Source organism: Pyxicephalus adspersus, chromosome 3 (genome assembly GCF_032062135.1).
Source record: "Pyxicephalus adspersus chromosome 3, UCB_Pads_2.0, whole genome shotgun sequence".
Taxonomy (NCBI): domain Eukaryota; kingdom Metazoa; phylum Chordata; class Amphibia; order Anura; family Pyxicephalidae; genus Pyxicephalus; species Pyxicephalus adspersus.
The window spans coordinates 7,592,177-7,609,584 of record NC_092860.1 but is presented as its reverse complement, the minus strand read 5'-3'; the positions used below and the strand labels follow the sequence as shown (position 1 = coordinate 7,609,584).

The 17,408-nt window shown below is 40.6% G+C and overlaps 2 protein-coding genes across 4 annotated transcripts in view; one reads left to right on the top strand and one right to left on the bottom strand.

The window, feature by feature from the left end:
- The first annotated feature begins 2,009 nt into the window (after window positions 1-2,009).
- Window positions 2,010-14,132, top strand: CPSF4L (cleavage and polyadenylation specific factor 4 like). The gene is made up of 8 exons (XM_072403469.1): window positions 2,010-3,813; window positions 5,000-5,050; window positions 7,354-7,506; window positions 9,285-9,380; window positions 10,694-10,787; window positions 12,506-12,548; window positions 12,804-13,007; window positions 13,797-14,132. Exons 1-8 carry the CDS (start codon window positions 3,663-3,665, stop codon window positions 13,863-13,865), a joined length of 861 nt encoding a protein of 286 aa, XP_072259570.1. The 5' UTR covers window positions 2,010-3,662; the 3' UTR covers window positions 13,866-14,132.
- A 1,507-nt stretch (window positions 14,133-15,639) lies between these two features.
- The window catches only part of MTNAP1 (mitochondrial nucleoid associated protein 1), a 5,810-nt gene continuing 4,041 nt past the window's right edge, over window positions 15,640-17,408 (bottom strand). For 2 of the 3 annotated variants that reach the window (XM_072403468.1, XM_072403467.1), the window contains exons 4-5: window positions 16,301-16,417; window positions 15,640-16,166 (exon numbers count right to left, since the gene is read on the bottom strand). In XM_072403468.1, the coding sequence (XP_072259569.1) occupies window positions 16,138-16,166; window positions 16,301-16,417 (146 nt within the window). In that variant the 3' untranslated portion in view covers window positions 15,640-16,137. Of the gene's footprint in view, window positions 16,167-16,300; window positions 16,418-17,408 lie in introns of those variants that run through there. The other variant, XR_011919699.1, reaches the window with a different exon arrangement.

The window sequence follows — 17,408 nt, the reverse complement described above, 5'->3', positions numbered from 1 at the left end:
ATATATATATATATATATATATATATATATATATATATATATATATATTTCCAGCATGTATAGTAGTACCATGCAATGTCCATAGGTAAATGCTGTCAAACATTAGGAAACAGTAACCAAACCTGTAATAATGATGCCTTAATTTTCACATAAGGATTTTTGCACATTATGCAATCACAGATAAAATCACAAGGATAAAAACAAGTAAAAATTGACTCCCTGGGTTTTAGGATGAGAAATCTATTTTAGCCCAAACACAGTTGAACATTTTAATAAATGCTTTGCAGAGCACCTGTCTGCACGGAGTCACCCAGCCCTATACAATCCCCGAGCCTCCCTTTGTTTCTGTGTATACAAAACACAGCCAACCCAATTCCCTCCTATACAGGCCACTCATCAGATCACATTTATAGCAAAGACAAACTCACCAAAATGACAGCTCTTTAATACATTCCCAGTCACCAGGGACTCCTCCAGTCTCTGTGTCTTGGCTCTCACTCAGTCACATGACCAGGGTACCTGCACACAGGTGTGCTAATCAGTGCCTGGCCTCACCTGTGGCTCATCTGGACCATCACATCTCACAGACCCCTTATGAAAGCTCACAAGGACAGGTTTGTATTTCTGGTATTATATAATGGTGATGCCGGAGAGGGGGCATTAAAACAATTTGCTAAGAGCTATGAAGTAAAGTAGCCATAATGGAAGGAGCCACTGCTTAGCACAACCTGCGCACCTGTATCCATCATGGCCATCTTGCACTGGGGCTTTGTTTTCACACAGTGGCATGTCGTGGTAGTAGAATGGTGGTTGGGAGCTGCTGCAGCCACCCTGCTTGCAACAAATCTTTTTTCCAGGTATAATAAAAGTCCGGTCTAAATCTGTAGAAAATCTGTGACATATAACACATTCAGGTCTTGCATGGAAAAAAAGAAATATATAGAATATGTAACAGTATTTGCATCGCCCCATAGCAAGTGTGCACTTTCCATCCATTATTGCAAGCTAGATGGTGCTATGCTATCAGCCTCTCCTCCTTATATTATTATTATTATATGTATACTACTCACAAATTGTATTAATATTAATAAACAGGATTTATATAGCGCCAACATATTACACAGCGCTGTACATTAGAGGTTGCAAATGACAGACATATACAGACAGTGACACAGGAGGAGGAGAGGACCCTGCCCCGAAGAGCTTACAATCTAGGAGGTGGGGGAATTAACATAAAAACGTTCATCCTCCAACAATATCCACATTCTCTGCACAGATCCAAGTCCCTCTGATCTCTCAGTTTACCCTCCTTGTATGCATATCTGTATAGAAAAATCAATTATTGAGCTAGAACTGAGTGTTATGTTGCACTAAACCTTCTTCCACCCTCTAAATTATTCTATTTGGTATTTGGAAAAGTGAATATAAAAGAAATGTAGTTGTGAAAAATTACTTTTTGGTTTAAACAATCATTTTTTGCAGGAGGGTGCCATCTGCCTATTGACTTTGAGCTTAAAAGGGCCTCCCATCCCAAAAAGTTAGACAGTGTGCATACTGTGCCCCCTTTGCTAGATTAGTTTTATAGTTCTGTGTTTGTTTTTTAGTTTATACAAACAAAATGTGTTTTTTATTCAAGATGAATTGGGTATTTCTGATACCTTTTAGTTATATTGTGGAATATTTAGTTATATATTCTGGAATATGTGTTTTTAAAACAGACCTTCCCCTAACTTTCCCTAAAGTTTAGTTTATAGTTTTTGTACTCCCCCTCGAAATTTTTTTTACCTTACCCCCACATTCCTTCCACAGTACCCAGGCAAGGATGGCATCGGCCACGTTCCAGGTGAAGTCTTTTCCAATGCAGAGCGAGGTGAAATCTCATTGATGCTCTTGCAATGGACTGGAATGTCTTCTTGTGATTGTGCCTGTTCTACATTCTAAAAGACTCATCAATGGCGATGCCATGCGCAACCAAGCAAAAGAAGGGGGAAAGGGAATGATAATTCTAATTCTTTTCTTTACAGGTATGTTTCACCTACATAAGGTGTGTATGGAAGGGGGTTAAACAAAAACAGAAATCACACTGATAGGGAGGGAGGACGGAACACGGTGATCTCTAGGATTTATTATCATATGATTATGTGATCAGGAACCAATTCAGAAATCTTTTCATCCCTGTGCCGAGATGTCACTTGTCTAATGGCGGCTCAGGTATCAGATAATAAAAGCACCAGTAATTTCCATTACCTCTGTCTGGAAGCAGTTAAATGATATTTAGACCCAAGAACAATAAATGAATCATGCATAGATGTGATGTCTTCATTAGTTTATATTTCTCAGCAAGAATAATAGGAAATGCCTACAGACAGATTCAGAAATGCAGCATGCTTATCACTTCCTTAGAGCTAAAGACAAAAAAAGAAAAAAAAAATGCAAGTTTAATGTCCAGCCCTGGTGACAGCCATGGTTGCCTCCATAGGTACAGGAAATAAGACTTTGTAGGATATTCATGTGAAAATAATGAGAATGAAAAACTTTGTTGCTTTAGTATTTCAGTTTTGATTAAAACAATGAGATCCTGCATGTTCCAGCTCTATTGGGTATAGGATGACAACTGTTCCTGTCCGATCTGTCTCCCAGTTATTTTATGTGGGTAGCACAGTGGCTCGGTGGTTAACACTCCGGCCTTTGCAGCGCTGGGTCCCCGGTTCGAATCTCGGCTAGGACACTATCTGCATGGAGTTTGCAGGTTCTCCTGGTTTTCTCCAACATCCCAAAAACATGCAGGTTAATTGGCTTCTCCTCAAAATGACCTTAGACTGTAATAAAGACATATGACTATGGTAGGGACATTAGATTGTGAGATCCTTTGAGGAACTATGGAGTTTGTACAGCACTGTGTTTTATGATGGCGCTATATATATACTGCGTAATGTGTAATAATAATATTTCTGCGTTGTCACACAAGCTTCCGGTGGAGGCCATTATAACACACGTTGAGCAGGCATGGTCCCCTATTGTCACCATCAGCTAACCCAATGTCATGCAGCTATCACTGGAGTGCATGGAGACTGGAAATGGTAGCAAAGAATTAAAAGGGATCAAAGCAATTTGCAGGGCACTGGGCACCTAGACATTGGAATAAATAATCTCAAAATTCCAATTACAAAGTTGCTGATTTTTTGGAGTGACTTTTTCATCAGCAGCTCCTTTTCCTGATCACCCCATAGAAACTAGAAACACAGAAGCTGATCATTAGGTCCGATTTATTAAAGATCTCCAACATCAGAGAAGATAGACTATCATGGGAGAACCTGGCAGATTCCTGGAGCTGTTACCCCTCCAGGACACCTAGATGTGTGCCATGCTATGGCAAGAGGTCACCACCCTCCAATGGCTTTACTTCTACCTTGCTGGGTCTATGTTCAGACTGGCGGTGAGGTTGCGGTGCAGTTACCGCTTCCTCAGGTAAGACCATTCCTGTTACGTCTCACCTGTGTCTGCCCATAGAGAATGAATAGGGCTTGCTGTGAGCGGTTCATTATCGGCCACCGCCGGCTGCAAACCAGCACAATGCTGCCAGGAGCTGCTGTTCCCCATGCAAGCCTGAGTGTAGCCCAAAATTGTTTGATTTTATTTTACAAATTTGTTTTTTGCTCTCCATGTATAAACCTTTTATTTGTGTCCATCCAGGCGGGTCGCTGGCAGCCATGCAGGAGTTAATCGCTGGGTTTGAAAAGTTCAGCTTTGACCTGGAGAAGGATGTGGAAGGTCAGAGGGGATCCTTCATGCTGCCCTTCCAAGGCATGGACAGTGAGTATGACATACAGCCATATTGGAGTGTAATGGGTTAAAGGAGAGTCCGGCCTAACCGGTAATGCCGGATGCTCATTAAAAATGGATTGCAGACAATGGACAGGAAGATGAGGACCGTGGCAGTGCAATTATAGGTTGTGACATCTAAGCATTTTCATTTAGAGGATTTAAACATGCATGGAAATGATTGCAGAGATTGTGACTTCATATCATGAAAAGGTGACAACACATCACTGAATGTGATAATGCAGAGGAGTTGTCACTGCCCCACCCCTATCAGTGAAGAACACTCAAGATGCCCACCCTAAGCTGCCTTCATCCTATAAACCCACCCAATTCGTTCCCCTTCCTGACCATCAGTTTATAGATCCACTAGGATCAGGTCAGTTCCAATACAGCAGAGGAAAAAGCAGCACAAGGAGCCAATACGTTCATGGAATGTTGCTAGGAGGAGAGAGCAAAGTAAAATAGAGGTGAGGTTATCATTGTTCTGCTTCTTCTTTTACTCTCCATTCACTGGCAAGAATGACTTAGACTCAGCAGAAGTTAGTTTATTGATGCTGGCTATAAGAATGATCTCATCTAGTGGCAGAAAACAGTACTGCAGGGAACATTTCTAGCTAGAAGGTACATTTTGCAGCAATTTTCTTACCGTGCTGCTTAAAGTTAACTGTTTTTATGCATCTGCAGATCTAGCACTGCTTGTTGCAAGATGACAACACTGAACCATGGACTTGCAATTGGCAGCAGTAATGTCAGCCTGCTGTGCAAGCTACTTAAAATGAATTTACCAGCAGGTGACCATGCACTTTTATCCATTCATGTGCTTGCTTGTAGGGCCAGGAGTAGGTAAGTGCTTACTGCTGGGGAGAGAGGGCAGCTCAATAGCCCAATGAAGTAGCTCACAGTCATGTGACCTGTTTATAAATTGGGTCATAGTCCCCGATAGGGTGTCCCTGAATGTATAAATGCTGAAATCTTTTCCGTCTTCCTCCTGACACAGCTGGGAGATCTGATTGTTCTTGAAGGTTGCAGCAGAAATTGGATCTTCTCAGCTTCAGAGGTTTATCTTTTAGTGAGATGAATCAGTCCTCTGGGAATTCCGTCTTTCTTGTGTGATGAGAATCTCTCGTCTGTGTGCAGGCTCTATAATAACCCCCATCTTTCTCTTTTCATGACGCAGAGTCCGGGGCGGCAGTCTGTAACTTCTTCTACCGGGGATTATGCCGAAAAAGTAAGTGCACTTTTACTATGAATAAAATATCGAAGTCATCAGCTATTCCTCAAATAGGAGCTCCCCCTGCTGGTATTCTTAGGAAGGGGCCCTGCAAAGAAACAAGTAACAAGAGGCTACAGTCCTATATAGAAATGCTATAAAATATAAAAGACCGACTGATCATTTACTTTACCGAGTCAGGAACTCCATGAAGATCAGGTTGGCTAAGATACTTGGGCTGGTGAAGGAAGAGAGAAGAGGAAGACACAGGAGGTTGGTGGTGAATGGGGATTTCTTCTTTTAGTCTGGCTGGTAAAGGAAGAGAATGGAGGAAGTCACAGAAGGATCCTTCCTTTTTTTTTTTTTTTCACTAGTACTTTTTGTATTTGTTCCTGGAATGAAACAAGTGGGGTACTTTATTCCATTGCTTAAAATGTCCAATGACAGGTCTTGCCACCCCGTTGGGTTAGTGAAACTATAATGAAGGAAAGAGAAAGAAACGGGCTTTAGTAGCTAAGTAAGTTAATTATGTTTTTACAGCAGTTCAACTCATACAAATTGTACACACATTTCAAATGATATCTTCAATCTCTGATGTGGCCGAATAGAGTTCAGATATCAATGTTATACAACTTGTAGCTATTGTGTACCGCTGATGATTCGATAAATCGTTCTGGTTACTTTTACCCGACGCATTTCGCCTTGATAGGCTTTCTCAGGGGTAGATGTGGATTTCAAGGTATGTTCCAATTAAACAGATGCTTATACATGGTGTAAAACAAGAAAATACAAAGAAAATATATCATTAATTATAAAAACAGGGTATATAGAATGAAATAATAATACCCGACGCGTTTTGCCTTGAAAGGCTTCCTCGGGGGTAGATATAGATTTCAAGCCGTTAAGGTATGTTCCAATTAAACAGATGCTTATACATGGTGTAAAACAAGAAAATACAAAAAAAATATATCATTAATTATAATACCAGGGTATATAGAAATAAATAATAATACCCGACGCGTTTTGTCTTGTTAGGCTTCCTCAGGGGTAGATATGGATTTCAAGCAGTTAAGGTATGTTCCAATTAAACAGATGCTTATACATGGTGTAAAACAAGAAAATCCAAAGAAAATATATCATTATTATAATAGGGTATATAGAATTAAATAATAATACCCGACGCGTTTTGTCTTGTTAGGCTTCCTCAGGTGTACTTTACACCTTTTAACTGGATGATGCATATATTATTATGTACCTTACAAACAATATTTTGTACTATTATTGATATGCACACACATTTGTTTATATTTATTAAGCAAGATTATCTGTATACATATTTTTATTTCATTTTTTATACCGTTATTATCACTCATGATATATTTTCTTTGTATTTTGTGTTTTACACCATGTATAAGCACCTGTTTAGTTGGAACATACCCTAACCGCTTAAAATGCACATCTACCCCTGAGGAAGCCTATCAAGGCAAAACGCGTCGGGTAAACATAACCAGAACGATTTATCGAATTATTAGCGGTACGCGATAGCTGCAACTTGTATACCTTTGATATCTCAACTCTGAGATTGAAGATATCATATGAAATAATTGTATAATTATGTATGAATCCAACTGCTGTAAATACATATTAACCTACTTAGCCACTAAACCCCGTTTCCTTCTCTTTTCTAATTTGTTCCTGGAATGTTTTATGACCCCCAGCAAGGTGACGATGACTCCATAGATGGTGTGGGGTAGGCACTAGAGGTTAAATATGGACAAGTCTGCCATTCAAAAACCTTAGTGCTCTCTGATTGGCTGAGGAAAGGAATCTAGAGGTAAATGGGGAGACTTCTCCCCATTTAACCTCTAGTGCCGGTGATCGCACACTGAGCTGACCAATGAATGCAGCCGTGGCTGCATTCATTGATCAGCACAGCCATTGGGACTTTTTTTTTAAGGAAAATTCGATCTCGATTGGCAAATTTACAATTTCAGTAAGCGAGATTGGCAGAATTTGCCGCGAGATCAAGTTTAAAATTCTCGTTCACTCATCCCCAGTTATCACACAAAGTGCAAATTGTGGGATTCCATTTAGAAGATATCTCCCCACCTATTGTGTGTTACTGCCCCCACCTCCTAGATTGTAAGCTCTTCCGGGCAGAGTTCCCTCCTCCTCCTGTGTCACTGTCTGTATCTGTCTGTCATTTGCAACCTCTATTTAATATACAGCGCTGCGTAATATGTTGGCGCTATATAAATCCTGTTTATTATTATTATTATTAAGGGATAAGGTGCTCATCCATAGTTGTCTTCTCATTGCAGGTACTATGTGTCCATTCCGCCATCTGACCGGAGAGAAGACCGTGGTCTGCAAACACTGGCTGAGGGGTCTCTGCAAGAAGGGGGACCAGTGCGAGTTTCTGCACGAGTACGACATGGGCCGCATGCCTGAGTGCTACTTCTACTCCAAGTTTGGTGAGGACAATAGATGAGACTTAAATCTGAATATTTTCACAGTAGAGAAAGCTGTTTGCTACCATTCATTGATGGTACACTGATGAGCCAAAACCTTAAAACCTCCTGCCTAATATTGTATAGGCCCCCCTTGTGAGGCATGGACTCCACAAGAACTCTGAAAGTGGGACTTTTGTTACTTATATATAAAGGCTTTGTGTAATACTACATAGTGTCTGTACTTTACTATTCCACCTTCCCACTGCAAGGTTAGGAATACCTAGGAACAATACTTTTTTTAATTATTATTATTATTTTATTAATAAAAAACAGAATTTATAAAGCGCCAACATATTATGCAGCGCTGTACACTAAATAGGGGTAGCAAATGACAGACAGATACAGACAGTGACACAGGATAAGGAGAGGACCCTGCCCCAAAGAGCTTACAATCTAGGAGGTGGGGGAAGTCTCATACAATAGGAGGGGGATATGGAATGGTGGGGAAGTAGTGAGGGTTTTATATGACAAAAGAAGACGGGTAGGCAAGTTTGAAAAAATGGGTTTTGGGAATCTCTTGGGAATCTTTTTCAAAAGATCAGAAAGTAGGAGCAAGCTAAATAGGACGAGGAAGACCATTCCAGAGAGTCGGGGCAGCTGTAGAAAAATCTTGGAGCCGTGCATGTGATGAGGTTATGAGTGAGGAAGTCATTAGTGGGTCATTACTTTATTGTATTGCCATCCCAATATATTTTCCCTTGCTGTTGGTAAATATATTTAACTATAACTTGTAGGGATGAGTGAACACCTGTAAGTTCAGGTTCGCCGGGTTCGGATGAAAAGTTTGGCTCAAAGTTCGGGTACCCAAAACCGTAAAGTTTGGGTTTGCTCAACATGAATAACTTGTCATGTGATTGAAGTCTGCAATAGACATCTGACACTTTGTTGCCATGAACAACACTGCACTGTGTCCTTATTTACTATCCCAATCTACATTATCAACTTCTGAATTCCAGCAGCAGAACCAGAAATGTTAGCATTTTGCACATCTGTGGTCCTCTGCTGCTATCTAGTGGTGAATGTTGATAATGACAAGCAAGTGTTTCCTTTTCACCTTATTACCCCTAAGGGACCTTTTCACATAATGCAGAAAATCCCAATAACAAACATTTTATTGGGGATCAATAAGAAAGAGCCTCTAAAATTGGTGGTCATTGGAAAAAATCCCCTCTTGGATAGAATACCTTATTTATAGACACCTAAATAATCCAAAACTTTTCTAGAGCTGCCCCAACTCTCTGGAATGGTCTTCCTCGTCCTGTTCGGCTTGCTCCTACTTTCTGCTCATTTAAAAGAGAACTCAAAACACATTTTTTAAAACTTGCCTACCCATCTTCTTCTTCTTTTGAAACCGTCACTACTTCCCCCCACTACATATCTCCCCTCCTATTGTATGTTACTTCCCCCACCTTTTAGATTGTAAGCTCTTTGGGGCAGGGTCCTCTCCTCCTCCTGTGTCACTGTCTGTATTAGTGTTTCATTTGCAACCCTTATTAAATGTACAGTGCTGTGTAATATGTTGGTGCTATATAAATCCTGTTTAATAATAATTTAGTAATTATAATTATTATAGTCCTGCAGCTGGCTCCACCAGAAGCTGTTGGCACCAGAACTATTCAGGCATCATCAAAGGGGAGATTAATCAGCCACAGTTTGAGAAGCCCCCATAGTAAACCCTGGAGGAACCCCAAGGTTCCATAGAACTATTTGCATCTAACTGGGTCATTATTTTCTGTAAGGTGAATGCAGCAACAAGGACTGTCCATTCCTACACATCGACCCAGCATCAAAAATCAAGGACTGTCCGTGGTACGACCGAGGTTTCTGCAAACACGGTAATACTGTTTTGGTTTCTATCTTTTACACTGAAAGGTACAACATTGATTTAATTTACTGAAGTTTAGGCTGTTTATTGCTTTGCTTATTATTTATTGCTAACCAAGGTGAATAATCACCATGCAAGGGATACTGCACTTAGCATAGTGAATAATATTCCCTATAACTGACCGCTGGGATATAACATCTTTCACACATCTAAAGTCATGGTCATGTGACATTCCTGCCCTGATCCTTCTTTCTTCCATTGATTGCTTATTACATTCTTTAAATGTCCACATCATACAGACACTGAAACCTTCCTATTGTGGCTGCAGCGACAGGGAATGCAGCAATAATGTCAGTAAAAGGGGACAGGCGCAGGATCATCTCTAGAATTGTATCGGTGATCCTCTGCTTTAAATGGTGGATATCAGGTGAACATGAGGACTGAATAATCCCAGACATTTCTTTCCTTTCTCTGTCTCTTTCCTTCTTGCTCTTTCTTTCTCCCCTCTCTGTTTCTCACATTTCCCTCTTATCCCCTTCTATCTCTCATCTACTCTCTGTTTTCTCTTTTTCTATGTCTATTTCTCCTCACTCATTTTATTCTCTCTCTTCCCCACTCTTTCTCCCAGTATTGAATTTGATCGTTTCTCACCTCCTCCCAGGATCGCCCATTAACGCCCTGACTTGAAGGAATTTCCCATCACATTGTTTTTGTTTGGTATCAGAGTTCCAAGCAGCAGGTGATGCAGGAGAGAGAAATAAAGAGGATGAGGTGTTATTCATTTCTGTGTGCAAAAAAAAACTTCACCTGACTATGTCATCTCCTGGCAGTGGAAACCCGTTTTCGGATATTGCAATTTTTTGCATATATACAGTGGCCCCTTTAATAATAAGTATACTTGCCTCACTGCTGTAATGAAATATCTAATCAGCCAATCACATGGCAGCAAATCAATGCATTTAGACATGCAGACATCAATAACAAGGCCTGCTGAAGTTCAAACTGAACATCAGAATGGGGAAAAAAGGTGATTTAAATGACTTTTACCATGGCATGGTTGCTGACAAATGTTGCCTAAAAAGTGATTTAGGTTTTAAAATGTTTGTCAATCCTATAATTGTATTTGACAATTACAGTATTAAACAGATGCCACTGCAGCATGCAGGTGGCTTTGTTGAGTTACCAATCACAAGAAGGGGACCGAGAGCCGTCAGCTAAACAAAGCATTTCCTATTGGCTCTCAAGGGAAAGATAATTATGAAATATTGTCCACAAATTGAGTTACTTGCTAAAGTTTTTTTTCCTGTACATTTGTTGTCCTAGGACCGGTATGTAAACACAGACATACCCGCAGAGTCATGTGCACCAACTACATGGTTGGCTTCTGTCCAGAGGGCGTTCGGTGTAAATATGTACAGTAAGTAGAAGCAGATCTTGCTGCGTAAGATTTCATTACAGAAACTGCATTGTCTGGGACTTTAACTGGGGAAATTGCACAAAAATTGGTCAGATATAAATATATTCCAAGGTATGTGGGTGGGGGGGGTCATTGTACAGTTCTATATAACAATATTTGTAGCAGCATTAGATTCTACCAGAATTCCTAAAGTATATATAAAGCCCAAATTTATTGCATTGCATTGGAGAAATCTCCCTTCACTTCCTGTCCTGTAGACACCATATGAATAAAGTCTTTTAAAGAGAAGGAAATCTCCTCTTAAAGTGGACCATGCATTTTCTTCCGGGGCCCAACTCATAAAGCATTGGAAGGATTGGGCGTCGTGTCATTGGGAAGTGTTCAACACAAGCATATGACTTGGTGCCAGGTCCTGCTTTGCACATGTGCGAGATCAAGTTCCATGTGATCAGGGGCTGATCCAAAAAAGCAAATAACCTGGTGCCAGATTGTGTTCTTCATATGTGTGACACCAAGTGCTATGTGATCAGGGGATGTTCCAAAAAAGCAAATGACACCAAGTGATCAGGGATGTTTCACACAAAGAATCAACCTGGTGCCCTGCGCATGCGTGACATTAAGTGCCATGTGATCAGGAGTTCTCATAGGCAAATTACTTGCAGTCAAGTGATCAGGGGTATTTCACACAAGCAAATGACCCAGTGCCAGATTGGTTTCTGCACATGCAATCAGTTCAGGATCAATTGCTTGTATTAAAAACGAGTTTAATGCAAAACACTGAGAAAGAATGGCCGACAATGTTATCTGATGAACCCCAAAACCTCCTGGGATCTGTGATGAAAGTAATGCAGTAGCCTGCAAGATTCACTCTTGCAAGGAACCTGAAGTGGGCAACACACAAAGAAAAAGTTCAAAAGTATGTAAATGAATAAGCACATTTTATTATTTTAAAGTGACCAGCCATCTGATGCCAATCATCTTATGTCTGGCCTGGTTTAAATAGTTGCTCAACCGTGATCCCAACCTCTCCCATTTAGGTAATTAGGAAATGCTGGAGACCATTTTTTTTTTTTTGCTTGTGACAAATGCAGTCACTCGAGAAGGTGATCTTGTTCTTTGAAGATTTGCACCATTTTAATATTATTATTAATATTATTTGTATTATTATTATTAATAATAAACAGGATTTATATAGCGCAAACATATTACGCAGCGCTGTACATTAAATAGGGGTTGCAAATGACAGACTAATACAGACAGTGATACAAGAGGAGAGGACCCTTCCCAGAAGAGCTTACAATCTAGTAGGTGGGGGAATTTACACACATTAGAATGGGAGATATGTAGCATAACCTCAGCTGAGTGCAGATCTAGTTACCTGCGTGTGAGTGGGAAAGAGTCCTAAGTCTCTATGTTGGAGGATTGTCCTCTATTCTGGTGAAAAATCAAAATTTCGATTTTTCCACACTGGTGACCAGGAAAACAGAGAAAGCAAACAAGACAGCAGCAAAAACTAGACAAGCCCCTCCAAAATGGGATTTGGCTATAGATTAGTTTCAAGACTGAAATCTTTCACTTACAATCAACAAATCCAATGTACATTTTCTTCAAAATGTGTTTTTGCATGACAATATCTGGCAGAGGAAATACAATGAAGTTAGACAGAAAAGTTTGCATGTAAATCTGTTTAATGAATAATTGATTTTTGTTTCTTGCAGCCCTAAAGCTGATTTGGTCCTCTGCAGTCCTGACCACCCTAAGGTTGGTAACAATGGATAGAAATAAATTATGTTTCATTATAGATAGAAGTACTCTCAGGATGGGGATAGGTGGCAGGAAATAGTAGATTTCTGCACCATGTTTCCTAGCGGAGGCAGCAAGTGGCTGTGGTGGCACACATTGCCCAGGCATGCACTATCATGGAGCTGGTGCAGAGCAAAAAGTTCCATAAAATACTTTGTAATGCTGAAACTTTTATGGAATCAAGTGGAAATCCTCCATTCTTATGTTTTGCAGAATGCTACAGCCCCAATGAGGCTTTCGATGCCCTCCTTACCATGTGACCCCGATCCCGCTTCCAAGCATCATCATAACATGGCATTGGACCTCCCCCACCTATCACACCTGACAGTCATCAGCATGATGCAGGAACGATTCCGCAAGATGCAGGAGAACCCCTGCAGTGGCCTGAGGCCCCTGGAACAAGTCACATGTTTCAAGGTGAGAGCCCGCGGCACAACTTCTTAACTTGCAGCCAACACCAGAGGACTGTCCATGCTTATTACAGTCATTGGTTTTAACTCCTATAAAAACCATTGACATCCTGGAAAATGATATGAAAATTACCTATTTTGTAAATAGGTAATAGGTTTTGTTCCAGAAATATTTTGGGTAGAGGGTCTGGTCCCAGGTGGGCATCTTAGAATACATCTGTCCCATATCATTTTTTGTTATAAGATCCCCTATGGAACCCAGATAAGTAACCCCAGCCCTCTGCTCTAATATTACCCTTCAAGCAATAGGTTGACCCAGCCATCAGGAGTTGGTGAGGGCTTTCTAAGGAAGCAGAATCCAAGTGACACCTAGGTTTTTTAACCAGTGCACCCGGCAAGTAAATGATGGGTCCCCCTCCTAGTGAGCCACAAATTACTCCCTTGAGCAGTGTCATCTGGTTGCAAGTTTTCCCCGTCGATAGCCAGGAAACAAGTGATGCCACGGTAGGGGATGCCCATTGGATGCTGGCTGACAATGAATGAGGCAGGTCAGGTCATGATGGGAGTCCTTCCTAATGGGCACAGCAGGCATTTGGACCAGGCAACCCAGAACAGGGATATTGGAAACCCCTTATATTTGAGTTTGAGATCTGGGAAGAGCATGGAAACTCGGCACAGAAATCTCACCAATAGGAGGAGGAGTGTAACTCTCCAACATTTACCATTATTAAAATATCCTTAACATCCTGGACCCTTGAAAAAGTTTCACTTTTCTGTCTTATTTTGGGTTTTGCAGTGTGGCGAAAAGGGTCATTACGCCAACAAGTGCATCAAAAGTCGTTATTCCTTACTCTTAAGGAAATGAAGAGGTAGTTGAGAATTGGGCAGCTCCGTATCCATCATGCCTGCAAGACTTTTCTTGTCTTTTTGGGAGAAAAAGGCTACAGCATTTAAAAGGACAGTTACAAAGAGATGTCGGACCTTGGGACTAAGTGTGGATCACATTAGATTAAGCCCACCTCATCCATCTCCAGATGGAGCTCCAAAACCAGGAAAAACAAGGAACCTTCTAATCACAGATCACCTTATTTATAGTTCTTATCTGTTTAAATAATATGACCTATTTGCAAACCGATTTTTGTGTTTTATTGTGTGAATGTTTATTTTTTAAGTGCAGTTGTGATACTGTAAGTCTGAGTTATTAAAGTTCTTCAAGACTAGAAGGGACATACTATCATGAGAGAACCGGAGTGATTCAGCCAACTTGGAATAGATTTCTTAAAAATCAATCCTGGACCAGATCCATTCCAGGTTTGATGGGTCACCCTGGCTCTCCCATGAGTCATGGTATCAGACACAATAGTGTTCCATGGACAACTAGGATCTTATGGTCTAAGTATTCAGAGAAATGCTATAATGAACAGATTTGTGTGATTTAGATTTTGACACTTGTTAGATGTGGTGGCTGGCAGGCAGTTCAGCCCTTCTGTAACCACCTGCGTTAACCCTACCTTAGCTTGCCCTAAAGAAAAGCACTTATCTAACCCTGGGTTACCTTGGTTGCACATGCTTACCAAACCCTAGCTTACCCTAGTGGCACGTGCTTACCTAACCCAGCTTACCCAACCATAGCTTACCCTAGTGCCAAGTGCTTAACCCAGCTTACCCAACCCCAGAGGCAGGTGCTTACCCAACCCCAGCTTACGCTAGAGATAGGTGCTTCCCCAACCCTAGCCTACAATAAAGGCAATCACTTCCCAAACCCTAGCTTACCTTAAAGGCACACTCTTACCCAAACCTACATTACCCGAGAGGCAAGTGCTTACCCATGCCTAGCTTACCCTAAATGTATACACTTGCCTCCTGAAAATGCTTATGGTGCCAACTTACGTCTCATGCAGGTAAAATTTTTATTTTCAATATAATCATTACCTTTTAAACACCGGCTGAAATCACCATTCTGAAATGACTCGTAATGGAAGCTTCATTTACTTAAATGGACAAGTTGATCACTATATACGAGGCCCACTGACCTCCATTGCAGCCATGAACACCACATTTGTAAAGTGCCAATTCTGGTAAAAATGGCGATCAGGTTGTTTAAAACAAACACAGCTAATGTCCATCAGCTTTCACATGCCGACAATAATTGCATAATGTTTATTGGAACATCCACTTGTAGTCTCCATCAAGGAGTGCATGTGACAGGGTGACAACACTGTCACTGGACAACAGTTGTAACAAATCAACAGAATATTTTATTGAAAGTCACAGACTTTAAACAACTTTTTGAAGGTATATCAACACATTAACACTCACCTGAGATTTTAGGTATTAGAAGCAGAACAAAACCCTGGGGATATTCACCTGCCCCCATTCTGTTGCAGGTGCCACCATCTTCCTCATCTTTGCCATATTGATTGTCCAGGCCGGGATTAGGTAACTCCTGCGCATACATGCATGTGCAGCTCAGCAAATGTTGTCACCTGGATAGTGGTCAGGCAGGTATGAATACTTACTGAAGAAGGGATAGCGCCTGTCCCTTTCTGCAATAAGGACCTGCCAGATGAGAAAAGCTCAGGTGTCGAGAGAAAGATATTGCAACAAAAAAAGTGTTTTCAATCTCTTGGAGAGATTAATAGAGAGATAAATAAAACTTTATTTAGCAAATGGTCAAAAAACAGCAGCAAAAATTTTTGTTACACCAAAAACACTAAAAAACCTGAGGAACAACCAGTGAAAAATCAGGTTTCGGTAAGGGAAAGTCTCAGTAGCACTTGTAATGAATAAAGCGCAACAAGTGTCAAAGCCAGGTTATCAATGGGCCCTCCAGAATGAACGTACACCATGAAGGTCAAACCTTGATGTTTTTGTATTGCTTGTGACAGGATGGAAGATCGCATGTCTGGAAACCTTGGGCCTTTTTTATTAATGTTCCCCAAGATTGGAGAAGATAGAACCTGGGTGATCCAGCAAACCTGTAATAGATTTCTTAAAAATCATAAGCTCTTGGTGGAAATTGGTTTCGCTCCTGGGTCATATCATTTCCAGGTTTGCTGCTTCACCCAGGTTCTCCCATGATAGTCTATCTTCTCCAGTCTTGGAGAGCTTTAATAAATCAAGATGGATGGAAGGTCCTAATGGTATTTTCTCCAGCGATCCTGTCCTGAAAGAGAAAGGTGTAAAAACTGTATTTTACTGCAATCGGGGACATAAAAGCTATAAAGGCAAAAATTTACGGTCACCTGACCAATAAACCTACATAGCCAGATGAATATTTTTTTCTTAATGCATTCTTACTTATATGATGATAATTCCAGGTGTAGCTGAAGACACAGTAACTGGCAAGAATCATAGCTATGCCTCCTATGCCGCCCTTTCTCACATTGATGTATTTGTTGTAGTATTGGGTCCATGCTGCAAGAAACCATTAAACAATAAAATATTATTTTACTGATACATCAAGAAACACTCTTTTTCGGACTTACCTACCCGTCTTCTTCTGTCTCTTAAAACACTCACTACTACCCATTACTCCATATCTCCCCTCCTATTATGTGAGACTTCCCCCACCACCTAGATTGTAAGCTCTTCGGGGCAGGGTCCTCTTCTCCGTCTGTGTCACTGTCTGTAACTTTCTGTCATTTGCTACCCCTATCTTATGTACAGCGCTGTGTAATATGTTGGCGCTATATAAATCCTGTTTATTAATAATAATATTAATATTAATAAAAAGAGATATCACCCATCTCATCCTGAGATAAAAAATGCACCCAAGCCAAGGTTTCTCTTGCTGCAATACTTACCTTCTCCTCGCAGCTGTCCCCTGCAGTAATTCCTTTCTGCCACAAGATGTACTCAGTCTTCCTATGGATCATCATTCATGCAATTAGAATAAGTAATCATGGTTGGGACCGGACTCTTGGGCAACCCTTGGGCAGGATAAAAATGCAGTATGGTGCTGAATTCTCCGAAGATGGACCCAGGGTAATTTTTTTACCATTACCAATAGTATTTCTTTGGGAACTCGATATGCATTGGAGGATAACATTACACTGTGTAGGGTAGCAGAATACAAGGGGGGATAGAGTATATTATATGGGGTAACAGAATACAAGGGGGGGTAGAGTTATATTATATGGGGTAACAGAATACAAGGGGGGATAGAGTTATATCATATGGGGTAACAGAATACAAGGGGGGATAGAGTTATATCATATGGGGTAATAGAATACAATGGAGGATAGAGTTATATCATATGGGGTAATAGAATACAAAGAGGGAATAGAGTTATATCATTTGGGGTAATAGAATTATATCATATGGGGTAATAGAATACAAGGGGGATAGAGTTATATCATATGGGGTAATAGAATACAAGGGGGATAGAGTTATATCATATGGGGTA

Coding starts and splice junctions, on each gene's coding strand:
- CPSF4L (XM_072403469.1), top strand. CDS start 3,663: ATGTATAAACCTTTTATTTGTGTCCATCCAGGCGGGTCGCTGGCAGCC. Junction 7,507..9,284: donor CTACTTCTACTCCAAGTTTG/GTGAGGACAATA, acceptor ATTTTCTGTAAG/GTGAATGCAGCAACAAGGAC. Junction 9,381..10,693: donor CCGAGGTTTCTGCAAACACG/GTAATACTGTTT, acceptor TTGTTGTCCTAG/GACCGGTATGTAAACACAGA.